Consider the following 21,053-nt stretch of genomic DNA (forward strand, 5'->3'; position numbering starts at 1 on the left):
CTCAATAGTCCATCTGTTGTGATTAAGAGCAAATTCCAAGCTTTTTCCCGAGGAGCATCTTACCAGGTCATTACTGCCCACAGTGTGGCACTCTGGCGGTTCTTCCGGCTTTCCATATGCAGAGAAAAATGTTTCCCTCACCCTAGTTCTCCTGTCGATTCATGTCTAAATTTGTCCTTGCAATCAAACAAACAAAATAGCTGCAGCCCAGATATTGCCAGAGGGGGTTTACATGTCATACTTTTTCTGCTAACTCTAATTTTTAGTCTTACTACTTGCATCCAATTTCATATTATTCTATTACTCTTCATTGTCGTGATTTCCTTTTCCCTCTTCTAATGTGTTGCAATCGCCTAGTTTTTATTTTCCTACTGATTTAAGCCTTTTATCCCCCGCTTCTACCATTCCAGTGGTTATCTTTAATTCTTCCCTCAGAGTTCTAATATTATCTGATCGGGGACATGTAAGAAGAACAGGCGTATTATTGGAACAAAAATCGCAATGGTCCATCACTTCCCGCACGAAGCATGTGCATACTTCTTTTTTGGCAAGATCTAGCCTCGAAAATACCAATGGAGTTATAAGGGGAGATCGGAAAGAAGACACCAGAGGGTTGGCAAGCGTCTCTCCCAGCATTCTGGTCATCTTTAAAATACCAGGGGAGATATGTGGAGATAACAGAAATAGGAATGTATACTGGCGCCAGCCATGTCCTCTAGTTTCCTCTTTCAAGGTCAACTGCCCTCACGATAATTCCTTTTATGTGTTTATTTTTGAGTAGGAAATAAATGTAGATAATTCAAAAGTCAAAAAAGATTAGAGGCAGAGCGCGAAAACTTTTCCTTTTTCTCCGCAGTCTCTTATCCATCAAATTCTCACAACTACCTGTGGCTGGTACTCACTAGCTTCTTCTGGATTCTTGCAAAGTTCCTTTACATAGTACAAAGAAATAGAAATATATACTCCTATTTTGCTTTCTTTAGTATAAAATACACCATATGATTCAGGTTGCTGTACTTTTTTTTCCCCACTTCATAATATTCCTTTGGAGAGATTTCCCTACCAATGCATAGTTTCCCCAATTCTTTGTTATCACTGTCTTGCCACCAGTCCACCAACCCCTCACTGATTCCTGTGTTTATCCATCATTCTCTTATTAATGAGTTCCAACCTATTACTGCTACAAATAATAATATGGTGAGTAGCTTTTTATTTATATATTGTTTTTCAGCAATCTAAGTATGTATGTAAGTTCCCAGATGTGGGATTACTGGATCATAGGGTATATACATTTTTCATTTGGTATTTACAGCAAGATCGCAGGGCAGCCCGGGGTGCTCAGCGGTTTAGTGCCGCCTTCAGCCCAGGGCATGATCCTGGAGTCCTGGGATCCAGTCCCACGTCGGGCTCCCTGCATGGGGCCTGCTTCTCCCTCTGCCTGTGTCTCTGCCTCTCTCTCTCTCTCTCTCCCTCTCTCTCTCTCTCTCTCATGAATAAATAAAGTCTTAAAAAAATCCTTACAGCAAGATTGCCATTCTTAGGAACCCCAACAATTTATATGTCTGACCAGCAATGCATTAGTGCTTGTCTTCTGCAGTCCCACGCCCTCAACAGTGTATCATCTTGCATCTTGTCATATATTTAAAAGCAATTAATATTTCCATTTTTGTGAACACTCTGCTTATACTGTCTGCCCATTTATCTATTGTTAGTCCTTTTCTTGTCAACCCTGAAGAATTCATTATATGTTTGGGAGATTAGCCCTGTGTCTATGACATGAGATACAAATACTTTTTCTCAGTCTGTCTTTGCTTTGTTTATGGTGTTTTTGCTTTGTAAAAGTTTTTTTATATATAGAGAGATTTTGTCAGTCCTTTCTTTTATGACTTCTGGGTTTGAATAGTTTTTGAATAGTTAGAGATTTCCTCACTCCAAAGTGATAAAGGAAATTACTTGTATTTTATTTTTGATACCTTATGATGTGAGGTAGGGATCCAACTTAATTTTTTTCAGGTAACTACCTATTGCTAATACTATTTATTAAAGAGTCCATCTTTTCCATCATTGACTTGACATGCTACCTATAAGACATACTAAATTTATTCATTTGTATGGGACAATTTATGTACTTTTTACTCTGAATCAATAGCTATTCATTCAGCAGCCTCACACAGTTTTAATTATAGAGGTTTTATCATGTTATGTCATAATATGTTATAATATGGTTTTATGTCTAGTGAAGTACCTATTGCTCTTTTATTAATCAGATTTTTTAGTGATTCTTGTTTGTTTTTCCAAATGAAATTTAGAATCAGCTTGTCTGTTTTTTTTTTTTTTAAACCTATTAGTATCTATATTGGAATCACACTCACTTCACAAAGCAATTTAGGATAAACAATATCCTTTGGTTATAGTTTTGGTCCAAAACTATTACATGCCTTTCCATTTGCATAAATTGTCTTTTACATCAGGCGGTGGCACATTAAAGTTTCTATTCAGGTAAGACTTGCTTTCTTCCAGTTAGGTTCATTCTTGGATGTTTTCTCTTTTTGATGACAGTTCTAAGTGAGGTCTTTTCTATCACTGTAGCTTCTAACTAGTAATTGTATATGAAGATGTGTCTATATTAAGTCTACATCTCCTCTATCTTAGGGAATTTTCTTAAGATTTTATTTTATTTTATTTATTTATTTGAGAGAGAGAGCACAGTGGGGGTTGGGGCAGAGGGAGAGGGAGGGGGAGAATCCTCAAGCAAACTTCCGTTGAGCATGGAGCCCAACTCGGGGCTTAATCCCAGGACCCTGAGACCATGACCTGAGGTGAAGTCACACTTAACTGAGTGAGCCACCCAGGCACCCTAGAGAATTTTTTATTACTCATTTGTAACAGTTTGTCCAGTTGATTCTTCAAGGTTTTCAAGTTTACAATCATATCATCTTTACATATTGATAGTTCAGCCTGCTTCTCTCATTATTTTCTGCCTCTAATGCCTTTATTATCTTATTATGACATTTGTTTCTTGTCATCTTTATGTTGTCTTGTCATGAGCCTTCAAGTAAGATATTCCTGATATCAGAGTGCCTGTAGTGTTCCACAAGGCTGACTGGATAGGTCATATTAAGGAAGTAGCAATCAAATGTTCATTTAGTGTATTTTGGGACCAAAATTAGAGTTTAGGGCAGCCCGGGTGGCTCAGCGGTTTAGCGCAGCCTTCAGCCCCCAGCGTGATCCTGGAGACCCGGGATCGAGTCCCACATTGGGATCCCTGTGTGGGGCCTGCTTCTCCCTCTGCCTGCGCGTCTGCCTCTCTCTCTCTCTCTCTCTGTGTCTCTCGTGAATAAATGAATTTTTTAAAAATTAGAATTTAAATTTTGTCAAATGACTTTACAGCTTCTATAGAGATGATCACCTCATTTTCTTCTCAGGTCAATTAAGATATTAAACATTTTATAATATAAAAATATATTAAATATTACAGATGCATTTGCATCTTTTCATATGCTTACTGGCCATTTGTATCTCTTTGGAGAAATGTCTATTCAAGTCCTTTGGCCACTTTGAATTGTGCTGTTTGGGTTTTTTTGTTGTTAAGTTGTAGTTCTTTACAAATTTTGGGCATTAATCCTTTATGGCATATAATTTGCAAATGTTTTCTCCCATTCTGTGAGCTGTCTTTTCAACCTTTAGGTAGTGTCATTTGATGCACAGAAGTGTGTCATTTTGATGAAGCTATATTTCTAAGAGTTTTATAATTTTAGATATCAGTTCAGATCTTTGATCCATTTTGTGATTTTTATTTTTGTGATATTTCGAATTTATAGCAATTAAAAACAAATCAATGACTGCTATCTGTATCCAAAGCTTCCTTCTTTTAAAAACAAGCATCTATTGTGATGCCTGGGTGGCTCAGTGGTTGAGTGTGTCTGCCTTCGGCTCAGGGCCACATCAGGCTTCCTGCATGGAGCCTGCTTCCCCCTCTGCCACTGTTTCTACCTCTGTCTCTCATAAATAAATAAATAAAATCTTAAATAAAAACCCACAAGTGTCTATTATATTTATCAAATCTGTGTGTTACCATTCTACTTTGAGTTGTGGGAGTGGAGCTAGTTACAGTTTCAGTATGTGTCTCCATATCCAAAGAAGCCATCCAAGGAGAAGTATCTGAACCTGATGGACTTTAAATACTTTAAGTCTGTTTGAATGACAATTTGGAGTCTTGAAAGAGGTTTAGTGTATTTTGCATGTGGAAAGAATATAAATAATCAGGACCAGTGTGTAGTAGATCGATCACACTAATGGCCCCCCCTTAATAGGCACCCCATAGTCACAGTCTGCCTCATTATCTTATATTCTTTTCCCACTCCAATTTAGACCTCTGCCAGTTTACTTACTTCGACTAATGGGATATCAGCAAATGTGTCACAAAGAGCGGCTTGAAAGAAGCTTCACATTGTCTGCTAATATCTTGTATGATTTATACTCTTTTGTGTTTCTGCCATGCCATGAGAATGTGTCCATGCCAGCCAATTAAATGAGATTAAGTTGGAGGAAACCAAGTTCTCCCATCATCCCAACTGAGGTCATCCTAGATGAGCCAGTAGTTAGCTGGACATATGAGGAAATCCAGCTGAGATTAGAAGATACTTCTTATTTATTTATTTATTTATTTATTTATTTATTTATTTATTTATGATAGTCCCACACACAGAGAGAGAGAGGCAGAGGCATAGGCAGAGGGAGAAGCAGGCTCCATGCACCGGGAGCCCGACGTGGGATTCGATCCCGGGTCTCCAGGATCACGCCTTGGGCCAAAGGCAGGCGCTAAACCGCTGCGCCACCCAGGGTTCCCAAGATTGGAAGATACTTCTAATCAAACCCAGTCGAAACAGTTGACCCAAGCAAATGAAAAAAATACTTATTACTTGGGGCAGGGGAGGTGTTACACAGCAAAGTTGTAGCAGACAAATGACACATCAAGAAATAAGTTACATAGTATAATCTAGTTGAAAGGTATATCTCCCATCCCATTTTTTATTTTTAGCACTTGGCATTTCTTACAAAATAGACTTTATAGGCTTGTGAGTCACTCTGATGCAGTTTGTGGACATGAGAGATCAGAGCTATTTTAACAAAGACCTTAGGTCTCTAATCCATGATTATCATTTATCAAGATGTGGCATCAATGCACATCGCTATGTCTCGCTGGGAATTCCAGGAACAATCAATAAAGACTCTTCTATTTCAATGACTCTGATTTCTTGGCTTGGCCTAGTAGCTCATGATGTCAAATTCAAATCTCTGAATGCAAAGAGGAAGCAATTTTAAGTATTCATTTCTATTTCTGATCATTTTCAGAGATGAGCTATCACCACAGATAAATTAGGGCATAATTCTATTTGCTTTTGAAATGTGTTTGCTCCCCTGTTTGGTTTGTCTAAGATAGCCCTGTGTTACACATTCACCTGAAACAAGACCCCTGAACTTCATTATCTTTATCCATGGCAGACCTTTGAACACTTTGCACTGATATAGACATTACCAAGCACTAGTATACATACTAGTTAACATTTTACTAATACTCTCTGTTATAGCCAATAAAATTTGTTTTAGAGGCTTGCTACAAACTTATATACACAAAAATTTGGCACATGGCAGTGAAAATTCCTGAGATGGCACATCCACCCTGCTCTTTGCCCTGGTATGAGACAGCCTTTGTAGCTAGAAAAAGTTCAAGACTAAACTCTTAACTCAATCTTTAAGATATTCTTTGCCCAACCTTCTCAAACTCAATAAATGGATCAAAAATATACTCAGAAAGTAAGGCCCTAACTCTAGAAGTCATCTTGATTCCTCCTTCCCCCCACATTGCCAATCTGTCAGCAAATCCTATCAATTCTGTGCCCCTTAATATTTCTCAAAGACAAACAATTCTGGCCATTTCTTCATCCCTGTTATATTCCTGAACAGTTGCTCTTTTCCCTGCATCAATTTCTTGCCTTTTTATCTGTTCTTCATATTTTAGTTAGCATGCTATTTTTAAGAATTTTTATTTTGAGATTAATTTCAGATTTGCAAAAACTTTTAAATATAGTACCACTGTTCCCATATACTCAAATTTACAAAATGTTAATATTTTACCAACTTGTTTCATCATGTCTATCTATATATCCACTCATGTCTCTAGCTATACGATTTATTTTCTAAAAGAGCTGAGATATACAGCCCAACATCACATTTTACCTTTGGTTGTAATGTCACTTTTGTCTGTTTAAATCTGGAGTTCCTCAGTCTGTATCTCCATGAGCTCGATAGTTTTGAAGAGTAAGGCCGGTTAGTTTGTAGAATGTCTCTAAATTTTATATTGTCATATTTAGATTCAGGGCAGGCATTTTGGGCAGTAATATCGCAGAAACGGTGGTTCTTGTTGGTATACCATATCCGGAGACACATTAGATCAATTGTCCCATTACTGGTGATAGTAACTTGGATCATTTGGTTAAAGTAGTGTTTTCCAGTTATTTTCACAGTAGAGTGATGGGTTTCCCCATGCCAATGCTAAAGGACAGTGATCAAAGCAGGATCTCAAAGAGATATTTGCACATGTTCATTGCCCCATTACTTAAAATAGCCAAGAGGTAGAAGAAACCCAAATGTCCATTAATAGACAAATGGATAAAGGAAACATAACATAGACATACAATTAAATATTATAGCAGTTTAACAAGGAAGGAAATGCTGTCACAAGCTGTAATATGGTTGAACCTCAAAGACATTCTGGTAAGTGAACTAAGCCAGTTATAGAAGGACAGATACTGTATGACTCCTCTCATATGAAGCAGCTAAAGTAGTCAAAATCAGAGAAACAAAAAGTAGAAAGATGGTTGCCAGGGGCTGGTGAAAAGGGGAGGATGAATTGGTGTTTAATGGGTATATACAGTGTATATTAGTCTATAACGAGTTCAATTTTGCAAAATGAAAAATTTCTAGAGATCTATTGCACAACAATGTGAAGGTACTTAGCATTTGTATGTATACTTAAAATGGTTAAAATGATAAATTTAATGTTATCTTGGGTTTTTTTTATACCACAATAAAAAAAGATAGCCAGAACATTATGGGAAAAAAGTGTTTATCGTCACTGGTAATCACAGAAATATTGATTAGAACTAATACCAGAAATGAGTATTACTATTTTTGTCATATTTGCCAACCTGTTTTTGCATAGGTTGGGATGTACATTGGTTTTATGTTCTTGAAAGCAATAAACATATTAAACATGGGGCAAGGGGAAGGATATATCGAAGTCCTAACTTCTAACACCTCAGAATGTGAACTTATTTGGAAATAGGGTTATTGTAGATGTAATTACTTAAGAAGTCACATTGGGTCAGCCCTTAATCCAATTTGACTGGTGTCTTTCTAAGAAGAGGAGACACTGACACACAAGGGGAGAATGCCATGTGATCACAGAGGCAGAGCTCAAAGGGCTGCCACTGCAAGCCAAGGAATGCCAAGGATTGCCAGCAAACCACCAGAAACTAGGAAGAAAAAAGGAAAGATTTTCCCCTGAGGTTGCCTTGCTGACACATTGATTTCAGATTGCTAGCCTCTCCTACTATTCTAAGACACCCAGATTATGGTATTCTACAGCAGCAGCCCTCGGAAACTAATATAGTAATTCATTACTACCTTGTAAGGAGATATTTGGAGACTATGTAAATATCCTATTTTATCATAGAGATAGAAGAAGCTTACACATCTTTATAGTTTCTAGCTCTATCCACTGAAGGACTTAAAAAAAAATGATACCCAGGGGCACGGGTATGCGGAGTCGGCTTCTCTCCTTCTCCCTCTCCCCCCGCCACTCCCCCTGTGTGTCTGTCTTTCCTCTCTCTAAAAAAATAAATGAACAAATAAATCTTTAAAAAAACAGAAGCAATGGTGCCCAGGTCTTGGTTTCCATATAATTATCTTTTTATGATTCTTGTGTGAAACAGTTGCTTCTGTGGTCATCACAAAATGATCCCACCGTATTTTCTGCATCAGTTGGCATTCTACCTGTAAGGTACACTTTTCATTCTCATCAATTCATTCGTTTACTCATTCATTTATATCAGTATAGTTTCAGGGATCTTATTTTACCTATAGATTATAATACATTACTGTATTTATTTTGTTAACCAAATTCTCATATTTGGCTGGTGTGAGCTGAGCCCCTTCTAGCTCACTCCTGAATTCTCCTGATAATTGTCCATTATTCTTTTTCCTGTTTTCTGGGTTCTGGGCTCATCTATACTTTCTCTTCTGAAGCCCTGAAATCAGCCATCTTGTCAAGAAGCCCTGGCTCCTAGAAATCAAAATATGAGTGCTAGGTTTTGTGGGATATTATTACTTCTGGGTCCTCTCAGTGGATAGAACTAGGAAATGTATTGTTCTGTTAGACCAATTTATCTCAATCTTTTCTCATTGTTTTACCACTTAATTTGCTTTAGACACACACATGGAACCCCACATTTAGGTAATAAAAAGCTTATTATATAAACATCATATGAAAATTAAACATTACATTTATAAAAATTAGTATAAGTCCACAATACATTTCTGGAAACTCTTGGGACCACATCAATTTTGGACCACTGAATTTTTTCTGGATTTCATAAATCTTACATTATGTAACATACTCAGTAGGGTAAGGGCAATACCATGTAACAAAATTTTAATGTTTCCATAGCAAAGCATCACACCAAGTGGGATTAAGAAAGATAAAATAAACCTCCTCATTTCTGTGCAGGTCAGATTCTACCATTAGATAGATTTGCTATAAACTTTAGAAGAAATTGAAATCTTAGGATTTGGGAATTGCAGATAAGGGATTGTGAATCTATAATCATATTCTTTTCTACAAGAATTTAATGCAATATTTCTCCAAGATTTGTGTATCTAGCTTGCTATTATATCTACTCCATTTCTTTGTAGTAGTTGTTTTTATTTCCAACTGAAAATTCTAATTCACCATTTAGGTCATTGGGATGATAGAACTGTTTATTCATGTAATTATATCCTTCATTGTTATATACATTGATTAGTTTATAATCACTAATCACATGTTTTGCCCAGTCAACATGTGTGGCAAAACAATGCTCATGTTTACTACATGTTTAAGCCATTTCCTCTTCCTAAGTACACAGGAAGACTACATTTCCCAACATCCACAGAAATTACCTTTGGAGAACATGACAATACCGGGTAATATAGATGAAAGTGAGGGAAGCCATTTTGAAGCCCAGCTCTGAAAGACATCCCATGTGACCCTTCAACTCTTTCCTTTCCCACAGAAATCCTGGACACCATGTGTTCCAGATCATACAGCATACAAGATGGAGGAAGACGGATCTGTGATATGAGTGAATAGTGTTTCATTGTGTTAAACCACTGTGATTTCTGGGATATTTTTGTCACATCAGCACAGCTCACAAAATAATTCTTCCCCAAATGAAAATCCATCCTCTCCTGGCATGAGTTTTCAGTGTAGAGCAAAAAGCTCATCAAGCTTTTTGAACGTCATGTATATCACAAGTTGACTTATATGCTGTATGTCAATGATTTCATCCCACTGCAAACTGAAATGTCAACTACTAAGTTCAAATGATGGTAACTGCCTTTTAACATTGCGTATCAACGATATTGTGCAAAATCCAGCAGTGTCCCTTGCTTGATGAAGAAATCCTACTAACAGTTTGTTTAGCTTTCTTTTCTCACCTTGAGTTTTCATAATATCTCTCAGGGTTATTCCCTGTCCCAGGGTTTTCTCCAGAGCACCAAGATCTTCCTCAGTCCACTCACAGCCAAAGCCCAGGAATACAGGAGAGTTAGTGACCCCTGGAGTAACTCAGCTGCAAGATAGTGATTCTGTGAATGTAAGTCTAAATCTCTTGTCATTTTGAAGGGAAATTCTGAGGTGGATTCTACAGAGTTCATTAGAGGATCCCCAGTAGAACAGAGTTCTGCTTTCCAGAATAATAGCCAGATCCACAACATACTCTGTGTTGGCTTTCCTTCTGAACTTCCTAGACTCCTTAATCTTTCTGCTTCCATATTCTGGCTTCTTGGGATCATCCCCAAATTTACAACCTGTTTTGGGGAAACCAAACTAATTCAAAATTTCCTTTGTATTGCCACCTTTTGTGAATTTGCTCTATAAAAGCAATCAATAGATTCCCAGTTGATTAGAAAGGAATTACATATTGTTTGAAAATGGTGCAAAAATAAATAGCACACTAGTTACTGAGGTGGTAACTAGCGAACAGATTTCTGATTCAATAAAATCCACTTTTAAGAAGGACACTTTTCTGTTTTGGCTTCATGTATGTGGAATCTTCACCAAAAAATCATGTACTTTAGGACACAGAGACTTATATTCTATATTTGTAATGGAGCTCTAATCGGCTCTTATTACTATTTTGAATTGAAGGCAAATCTTCAGTCCATGATGGAGATCTGACCTCTCTAAAAGGAAAGCAGGTGGAGAGGAAACAAGATTCAGTAAGGAGGTCATCCAACTGCAATGCAAACCTGAGGGTCTCAGCCAACCTACCCAGGAGCTCTAGAGTAAAGTTTTTCCATTAGAGGAGTCCTAGGCCCTGGTACTGACAACATGCTCAGCCATGGATGGAGGGTGGCTGCCCAGGAGAAGCGTTTCTGTGTTCAAAGGTCAAGGCAGATCCTGAAGGTGCTAACAGCTGGTAGCTGGCAGTTAACCACCCTTTTTGCAGCTGAATGGCAAATTCTTTCCTGAAGGAAGTTCCAAGCAGCACACCCCCATGGTTGCCACAGTTTTACAAATATAAACATCAGTTCCAAAACTACATGGTAAATTACCTAAGATGAACTATAGTCTATTATTGAATGTAAAGTGAGATGATCTGACCAAAGAAATCTGTGTAGTACATCTACACCATTTAAAAATGTAAGATTTATTAATAAAGTCGTAAAATGTCTACAAAAATCATACTATTACATTTTAATTCTGTGAAATGTGAATAAAATACCATCCCTGCCTTTCTCTGACCATTAGATTCTGGCAAATACCCAACTTTATATACTTTATCTTTTTGCTAGCTATTGGAGGAATAACTGTAACACAAATTTTGGCTGACCTCTGAACGTTTGGGTGATACTAAAGGCCAGATTTCTCATCAACTTCATGACTACACTGAATACCTAACCCATATGACTTACTAATTATATCATCAGTCCAGACCTCTACTTTGAGCTTCAAATTAACCGACCTTGCTTGGTTTTCTGAAAGGTACTTTGCCTAAAACTGAACTCATATTGTTTTCTTCAATTTTAGTTCTATCCAGTAACTTCTATCACAATGGGCAACACTGTCATTTGACAAAAACAAAAACAAATCCCCAGAAAACCACAAAACATCAGAATTAGCCCCTTTCTTTTACTGAACACCACTTCTAAAGTATCGACATACCAACAACTAGTTTTTTTATCGCCTAAATAGCTCTTGAATCTGTCCATTTCTCACCACCTTTTGCATCTTTAGCCTAATCAAAGCTATTATTTCTCTGATTGCCTTTAACAGCCTACTAGTTGGTCTAGCCATACTCACTCCACTCACCTACTCTATGGAAGAGCTGGATTGTATAAAAATGCAAGAGATGACATCATAGCCCTCCTCCTTAAAACCCTTCAGACTGGGATCCCTGGGTGGCGCAGCGGTTTAGCGCCTGCCTTTGGCCCAGGGCGCGATCCTGGAGACCCGGGATCGAATCCCACGTCGGGCTCCCGGTGCATGGAGCCTGCTTCTCCCTCTGCCTGTGTCTCTGCCTCTCTCTCTCTCTCTCTCTCTCTCTGTGACTATCATAAATAAATAAAAAAAAAACCCTTCAGACTTTACTTGTCTGCCTTTCAAGTCATGCAATGGCTTGGTCCTGCTTAACTCTTGGTTCTCACCCTCCTCCACACTTTCCCAACATCTTCTTCCTATTGTCCACACTCCAGCTGCACTGGACTTTCTGATAGAACTCTGTATTTACTACGATCTCTTCTCCCAATAGAATTTAGATAGATATTCTCTTTTCTCCACCTCAAATACTCTTTTTCACACCACTTCATCTAATGAGTTTTCATTCCTCCTTTTGATAGCACAAGCTTCCTTAGGAAATCTTCTCTGACCTTGCAGACTAGGGCAAGTACTCTGTGATATGTTTTTATATCACCAATTATTTTCCCTCATAGCATTTATTACGACTGCATTTTGACATTTATTGGTATGACTACTTGATTAATGTCTCTCTTTCCCACTACAATGCAAATTCCACATGGGCAGAGCCTGTGCTTTGTTTGGCTTACCACCATATCCTCAGAGCATGACTTGATTCACATTAAGACACTGGGTATGCAATAAATAAGCAGCTAGTAAGGGCTCTACAAGATATCCAAATTGCATATTTCTGCAGTTGTTCCATCAGATAGTGGCTTGTTAGAAAGTTTTTATCCATCCACTCAATTGGGTATAGTCAGGACATAGGAAGTGATAGCTCTAGTCCTGCACCATTCATTGATCCCAGAAGCCACACACCTCACCTACTTGCTATATCTGTACTTGGAGGCTCTGGCCTTAATGCTGTTTTTTAATTATTTTCTGAATAAGTCTCTTAGCCTCAAATTTAACCTTAACATTTGCACCTAACATTCTTTTCTATCATCATTGTAGACTTATAAAGATGTGAACTTTTATAAAGAGAAGTCATAATTTATTGGGTGACTGCCCCTTGGAGGAAGGAAAATTCGCAGACTTTTAGGGGGTATTTGGAATCCAGATCTGAGTTTTTTGGAATTTCTGAAGGTGCTGACAACAATTGCAGTTGATTTTTTTAGGGTAAAGCCTTACTGTGGCCAACTGAGAAAAGGTGTTCTAATTTAAGTTCGTCTTTGGGATCCCAAACTTACCATATACTCTTTTGCCCACACTGAGGGTGTTTATTTGGGATAGAAATCTTCAGCATGGAGCAGAATGCCCCCTTTTTGACCCATAAAGTAAGGACTACTAAGATAGCAATGACCATTAGGAAACTCTTTGAACTCTTCCTCGCCATCAAAATATCAAATCAGAGGCAAGATCACTTTTTCAGAGGCAGAGATTAAGGCAATTATCACCAATTTGTGAGATGCTGATTGATGATTTTTATCCCATTCAATTCCTTAATATGGTCAGTGCAAAAACCAGTGCTAACTCCATCTGCATTTTCCAACCCTCACAGTGGCCTCTTTCCTAGAACAGATGAATCAAGTTCCTAACCCTTGATCTGTAGTTCCTCATTTGTGGATCACATATTATTATTCCTGCTCACTTGGACTACCAAGCTCCTGCTCACTTGGACTAACAGTTTTATTTCACTGGACGGAGCAATGTTTGTTAATTCTCTGCCACTGTGTCACAATCTAGTTATCTGGAGTCATGGCAACCTTTCCTCCTAGGACTTGAACTGACCCAGTATATTTACAACGTCAAGCTGGTAACTCCTGAAGAATAGCAAGTGGCAACCCTCTATGTGTTTTGGGAAGGAATAAAAATATAAGATATCAAAGAACCTACACCCTTTAAGAAATCAAAGAACCTATACCCTCTGTTAAATCCCAAAAAGGAGACAGTGGGGGTTGGGGGGGTAGGGGTGTTTCCGATGTCAAGGACATGATAGAATGCCTAAGTGAAAGACACATTGTTGCATACAATGCTAACAGGGATTTTTTTTAGATTTCAAATCCCGTTTATATAACATTTGTGTGTCCTCTGACCAATTGACAAGTAACACAGATATCTACCCAGAGAAGAGAGGTTTTCTAGCTGGTCTAGTCTACAAAAGTGGCCCTGCGAGCTGGTCTGATAACCAACCACATTTTAACCAATAGTACCCAACATGTATGAGGCAGACCACTACGGTATGAGGAAAGCCTTGAGAGTAGTGTTATTACAGGGGAACTCAAGGTATTGGGAGCTAATTCATGTCACCAACAGTGGGTAACTATTCTCTTTTTTGAGTAATAGCTCCCAGCTTGCTTCTAAAACCAAGTATCTGATTACAGAAACAAGTAATTAGGGGATTCCTGGGTGGCTCAGCGGTTCAGCGCCTGCTTTTGGTCCAGGGTGTGATCCTGGAGTCCCGGAATCGAGTCCCACGTCAGGCTCCCAGCATGGAGCCTGCTTCTCCCTCTGCCTGTGTTTCTGCCTCCCTCTCTCTCTATGTCTATCATGAATAAATAAATAATAAAATCTTTAAAACAAGTAATTATGCAGCCTGAGCCATCCTTCATAAACTAGGTATCATCAGATCCATAAGCCATAAAACACTCCAAGAAGTAGTATATAAAAGAACAGATTAAAACATGCCACAAGGATCACAGTATTATTTAAATGGATTATTCACCTCCAACACAGAGAGTAGACATTTTCCATATTTATAGAGCGTGCTTACTGAAATCTTACTGAATAAAGAATGACCACATGAGCCTGTTCCTAGCAACAGAAGATTCCTACTATAGAGAAAGCAATCAAATATTTTCTGAAATAAATTTCACCCGATATTAAGCTTCATTAATAATATTTATTTTAAAGGTCCCTTTTTATTGTAACAAATATAAAGTCATCGATGTTTTACAAATTGTCAAAAATGCTTTAAGTACAAAAAAAATACATTAGTAAAATGAAAGTTACACAGTGTTATTTGCTACATACTTAATACTGTCAACATGCACACCATATGCCAGAAAAGCTCATGCATTATTGGAAAAGAGAAGAAATTAGATATAACACCTATGCTGTCTGATTACAAATTCATTGCTTCGGTCAATTTCCTTTCTTCAGGGATACCATTTACCTGCAGTGTGGAAGAATGAACATAGGCATGACTTAGGGCATGGACACTTTTAGATTTTGAGCAAAACAAAGAATGACAAGGAGCAATTTTCTATCTTCTTATTGTACTCTAAAAATAATTATGTTGACATTATTTCTCTGCACTTTGTTTTTTGTTTTTTTAAAAAGGAAAAATTCTAAATTGGTCCTCTCCTTCTTGGGCCAAAGCTGTAATGGTTTGTACTTCTCAGAAGGAATGGTCTAAAAATTCCTCCCATAATAAACAAAAAGAATGAGGTTGACTGCGGGATGTATGACTGTACCTTTTAATCGTGGCTTTTTAGAAAATACCGTGTAGGTTGGAAGGGCAAAGAAAATGAGAAAACCTGAAGGGGCATCAAACCGAATGGCTTGGGCCACGTCCAAAAGCCAGTGCTATTGTCAGCTTGTAACTGCTCTATTATCTCAGCTAGCGCTTAAGTCCAGGATTACAACACTGGCAGCTAGTTCGTTTCTTAAACTTTTGGTGATCATTAAAAAATAAAATAAAATAAAATAAAATCACTAACTCAATAGAACAAACTTCAAAATATACTCTTCCCTGACAAATTCCATATAAGTAGCTACAAATAAAATTACTTGGTATCCAAGAGACAAACCTTGTGCTTAAATTATCTTCATAAAAACAAACAAACAAACAAAAAAACAAAACAAAACAAAAAAACAACTGTGACCTTGCACAGTGGCTTGAGGTGCTTGGAAAAGGCAAATTATTATTTCATGATAATCATGCACAAGTGTGGTTGCCTCTTTGTGGTCCTGGGAAGACCAGGAAGGAGTGACCAAAAAGCTGTTGTAGCTGTGAAAATACATAAATAGCACTAAATCCATGGATGCGTATACATAGCAAAATAATCGAGAAACTGAGAAACAAACTACTTTTTTCATTCAAACAGAATGGGAATTAGGAATGTAACCTGCCCATTCAGCTCTTCTCTCCAGGAGGCATAACTCTATTTGGTTGTACATTTATCAGAGGCAGAAACACGACAATCTATCATAATTACAAAAATGCTAGGGTGGTCTCTCTCCCTTTAGCACTTAGATACTTCGGGAACTCATCGAAAACAACAGTGACAAGAAGAAAACAACCAAGAGGAGATAGTGCACTTTAGTCAATAATGTGCTCCAAATTACAGAAAAATATAAGAGAACAAGGAGGTAATAGGCTATCGTATTAACTAAAAAAGGAGATCAAAGCTTCCTTGACTCAAGCAAAATGCCTGCTCCCCAAAATCTGTTTTAGAAAAATAATCTAGAAAATTGAGTTGAACAACCTAAAATTCCCCTAGGGAAATTCTTTGGCTCTTATCCCATTTGCTCAGGCATAAATTGTCCTCGTAGTTGAAAATGCTGCCTATTACTAAAAACTAGCACACTAACAAGTCTACTTGCTGAAAATCTATACCACTATCAAATATGTGTCTCTAATATCATCTACTCAGGCTTATTTCCTCTAATGGGGGGGATAAATAAAATCTGGATTTTGAAAACACAAATTATTCACTGTTTTGCTAGAAGCTGTCGTCTCCTACTCACTCTTTCCATGAAATAGTTAAGAATCAGAGGAAAGGCATATTAGAAGAATTATAAGTTTATGAATTTAATGAGGGAAATACAGAAATATTCCTTTAAAATTTTTCCTCTTAAAAAAAGAAAAAAGCCATGCAATTAGTGGTTAACAGGGATTTGTTTTTGTCTTTGCTCTTTAGGTAACAGATATTTATAACAAAGTTTGTTCCTTCATCAATCTCCTGAATGCTTACACAGTAGCACCACCACATCAATATATTGAACACCCTTGTTGAAACACGTTAGCATTTAATTAAAACAAGTGATCAAAACTATGGGGGGAAATTCTGATAAACATTATCGCATAATTAAAATCTGATGAACAACTTCATTATACTTGCCTCAAATCTTTGAAAAGTTGTCAAACGAAAATCTCCTTAAATTCCCGAAAGCAGTAATAGAGAAAATAATTTTTGAATGGAAACATCCAATAAATTTCTATATGTGTGCAAGGTTTTTAAGAGACTTACTTAATAGCTTCCCTACTACAATACCACTATTCATACTCAGAATTCCACATCCAACTTACATTTTTAAAACTTCTCTTGCTTTTCCAAGAGAGCCACAAAAGGCATTACTGGTTGCCTGGCAATTAGAACTAGGAATCAACCACTAATTAGAAGACAATCATGAATAAGTTATCTACTTGGTACCGAGATGAATGAAATAATTGGCTGTGGAAATTTTTTAGGGACACTTGAAAGAAATAAACTTGAAGAAAGCAAGTCTTAGGGAAATAGAATAGTCAAGGGAGAATCATCCGCCATCTTGTTGTCACTGGTCATATTATAACAGCTTTTTAAAGTGGCATTAAAACCAGGCCAACCATTTCTCATTTATCCCCCTGAAGCCTCAGTGATTAGTCACAATGGTTTCCTTTTGTAAGAGTCAGTTTCAAGCTGCTCACTTACTGAGACAAATCCTGGATGGGTCCAAGCTAAGAATCTTTCATACCAAGGGGAAAAACAGGGAGCTTCGCTAAAGGAAGGGGATTTTATTCAGTCTTCCTTAATTAGACAGGACCTCCATGGATGCTTTTGCTCTAAGATCCTTTACCCTATGTTTTTCACTCTGATGCCAATCCATCCAATAATCTAAGCTATTATTCTGAGGTTCTAACTCTGATTAAGGAAGGACACAACTGTTTTGCCTTACTTGATGAAGCTAAAGTTTCATCAATTATATGGTACTACAATTATCGTTCAGTCTGTTAGCTTCATACATCAATATATCAACATTACTTTTAGGACTTACCTGTAGTCTGCTGTTGGGGAATCTGAGTCTGATGTGGCAAGTTCCTAGAAATGATTGACATTTTTGAGTAAAACTTTGTTTACACACATACAGACAGTAGACATACTAGGATGAAAAATTTTATAGCTAAATAGATCCCCAGAAATCATCTAAGCTAGCAAACTCCCATGAGTTTATGGATGGGAAACCTGAGGTCTGACGAAGAGGAATTATATAATATTTGATAACATTCATAAAGCTCCACTAAATGCTGTGTTCTACCTCATAACAACCTACGAGGTAAGTATTATTTTTCCCAACTTACAGATAAGGAAATACCCTTAGAGGTCTGAGCTACATAGCTAAGAAGTGGTGGATAAAGATGTGAACCCAGGGACTCCAAGGCTTGCACTTGTCACTTGTACACTTTCAGACCCAGGTCTAGAACATCTGTACATGTTCACACGCTCTCACAGAACAACATACATACCCATCTTTATTTATTATGCCAAAGCTATGCTCTTCTATCCCTGCGCAGGAAATGACACTGGCCATCCACTCAACTGTACTAGTCACGATATAGAAGTCAGCAACGACCTCTCCCTTCCTTCAGTTCCCACATCCCAATCTTGGGAACTCTTGACAATTTTCCTCAATCTCTCTTTGAATCTGTCTTCTTTTTGACTTGTGTTGCTAACTTGGTTGAAGCCATCACTATTTCTCACTTGGAACTTTGCAACTAAGCTGAATTGTTTCCTTAGTCCCACTCTTGCTCCCTCAAAATCCATTGCACACATTGCTGTCAGATGATCTTCTAAGACACAATTCTGATTAAGTCATTTAAACACACATCATTATTTCCTTATGCCTACTTGCAAATTAAGTTTCAAGTTTCTTAGTGTGGGCCCAGAAGACCATCAATATATCTGGTCCTGACATGGAGCATCCCCTGACTGCCTGAAATAGAGCCACCGCCACCATGGCCACAGCCATCCTTTGACCCAACCAGTTCCCCTTTGTCCTTGCAAACTGAACTTAAAATTTGTTACAATGGACACAAGTTACTCTTATAATCTAAAACTATCCCACAAGCAATGGGTCAAAAATTGTAACCCATTACTTGTTTTAATTAAAAAATATCTCAAGTACCACATGTTCTACGCCTCCTCACTCTCCAAGCACTGCTTCTCCATTAGGTTACCATTTAGTATGGTTTCATACACATGCTGATTGTTGTCGTATTTCTCATCACATAATGTTTATTGGTCCCGAATGCCCTACCAGCAAGAACCTCTTATTTTGTTTAGTACCCCCAACACTAAGCATGCAATAAATAATGTTTGAATGAATATGTGCAGAAGGATACTTAGAAAGATTCACATAAAATACACATATTTATTAACATTCATATTCATTTATTTTCATATTTTGATATTAAAATTTGCAAAAATGTACAACTTAGATTCTGTGTGGAAGAAATTCCCTTGTTGCAGAGTAGAGCTAGATCCAAACCAGGAGTTTTCAGTTTTTTTTTTTGTTTGTTTGTTTCTCTTCAGCAATGGAATTCCTTTTAATTGAAATCCTAAGCAGAACTTTTGATGTACAAAAGAGATAAATGTGAGGTTGCCTGGGTTGAAACAAGGGAGCCAGGAATTCCGCCTGCTTTGTTTCTTTTGCCCCACATGCTGGCCCCTAAGGCATTTCTAAGAAACCTCCAAAAAACAGAGTTTGAAAATCATTGATCTGAATCATTTCAGCCAGGCAAATATTATGTTCCAAATAAAACGATCTTAAGTGGAAAGCTATATATGCTAAATACTACTTAAACTCCTAAATTAATCTATAGAAATGTTAATGACTTTGAGTAATTCTTTAAAATTTTCAGCTCCATTTTAAATATATTGTTAGGGAAATAAAATCAATTCTAATTCAATTCGAGAATGTTACTTAATAATTCATCCAATAATTATATTCTTGTTTGCTATTACCTATCAACTCTACTTATCCTTGTGTGGCCTCATGGAGTATTTTATTTGCTTGTTTATTCTTTCAGTATCTCACACGATGTATTTATACTGGTTTTGATTATAGAAGTAAAAAGATAAATTTATAAACCACAGAGAAAATAAGTTCTAGATTTAAGGATGGGAAAACAAACATCTTTACTATAGAAGTCAAAAAGCAATTTCATGTGCCTTTGGGAAGGGGATATGAGTCTTAACTTCTCAGATACAACTAATTGGGCCTATATGTTCTACATCAGAAGCTATTCGAGCACACCTTATACACATACACCCTTCATTTCCTATCACCTCTAGCTCTACCTAGCCTATTAATGAATTAAATCAATATGCTTTGACAAAACAAAAATACTGAAGATGACAAGAAAAGCCTTTCAAAAGCCCTAAATCAAGGATGCCCCAAATTCAAAATCAATATTTGGCTGAAGTAGTTGGAACTCCCTTATTCCTGTTAGCCAGTCCAACTTACCCTTTGGTGGAACAAAGTTTGAAAACCATTGATCAAAGTCCATCTCCACCCTGTCATTTCTTCTCTAGCTCCTGATTTTTTCCTCTTACACTGCTGAACTGTGTAAATAGTAATGGGCTTGGCTAGGTTTGAGGAGAAATGGTTGGTTGAGAAAGCGCCATACGCAGAAGGTAACAAGAAATCCAGAGATCTCTGAGAAAGCAATGGTGTTACTTTGGTTTATGGATTTAAAAATACCTGCAGTGCATGTCCCAATTGGTTCGGTTTGAACGATGTACATGTGCTACACGCAATCTCAACTGAAATATAGATGAGTTATATAAGAGTGCTTATATGTGCAAACAGGTACTCAACAAGAAATCTGTGGAGATAGAGCTTCCCCCGCATCTCCAGGGTGGGCACACCTGACTCTAGTGTTTGCCCAAACCTGTGACTGCATATGAGCCTATGAATGTCAGAGTGTTCAAATATCCCTGATGGGCATACTTGAAGTGTGAATTCCATTTAAGAGTTGAAGGGAGGTACCTCATAAGAGCACTGCTTCAGGCATACTGGAGAAATTGCTATGAGTAACCAACTCTACTATAGTCAAGCAGACCAGACAGTGAGGAAATAGAAGCATTTCCATCTTTGGTGAAAGCACAAAACTGAAGGCAATTACACAAGGGAGCAGGGCTGACTTCAAATAGAAGTCCAATAATCCTTCAAAGAAAGGACCTCTATAAAGTCATAAAACTATTTAGAATAATTATGTTATTAATGTACTAATGGAAAGATTATTATGTGTAAACTGCATTACATAGAAAAAAGATTAAGAAAACTGGAG

At 37.4% G+C, this 21,053-nt stretch overlaps 1 protein-coding gene across 5 annotated transcripts in view; it reads right to left on the reverse strand.

Annotated features, from left to right (window-relative positions):
• Positions 1-14,601: 14,601 nt before the first annotated feature.
• The window catches only part of SGCE (sarcoglycan epsilon), a 68,710-nt gene continuing 62,258 nt past the window's right edge, over positions 14,602-21,053 (reverse strand). For 4 of the 5 annotated variants that reach the window (XM_038556842.1, XM_038556841.1, XM_038556846.1 and 1 more), the window contains 3 exons: positions 17,759-17,802; positions 16,846-16,880; positions 14,602-14,894 (listed from right to left, as the gene is read on the reverse strand). In XM_038556842.1, the coding sequence (XP_038412770.1) occupies positions 14,844-14,894; positions 16,846-16,880; positions 17,759-17,802 (130 nt within the window). In that variant the 3' untranslated portion in view covers positions 14,602-14,843. The remainder of the gene's footprint in view (positions 14,895-16,845; positions 16,881-17,758; positions 17,803-21,053) is intronic. The other variant, XM_038556843.1, reaches the window with a different exon arrangement.

This window comes from Canis lupus, chromosome 14 (genome assembly GCF_011100685.1).
Source record: "Canis lupus familiaris isolate Mischka breed German Shepherd chromosome 14, alternate assembly UU_Cfam_GSD_1.0, whole genome shotgun sequence".
In the NCBI taxonomy this organism is placed as follows: Eukaryota; Metazoa; Chordata; class Mammalia; order Carnivora; family Canidae; genus Canis; species Canis lupus.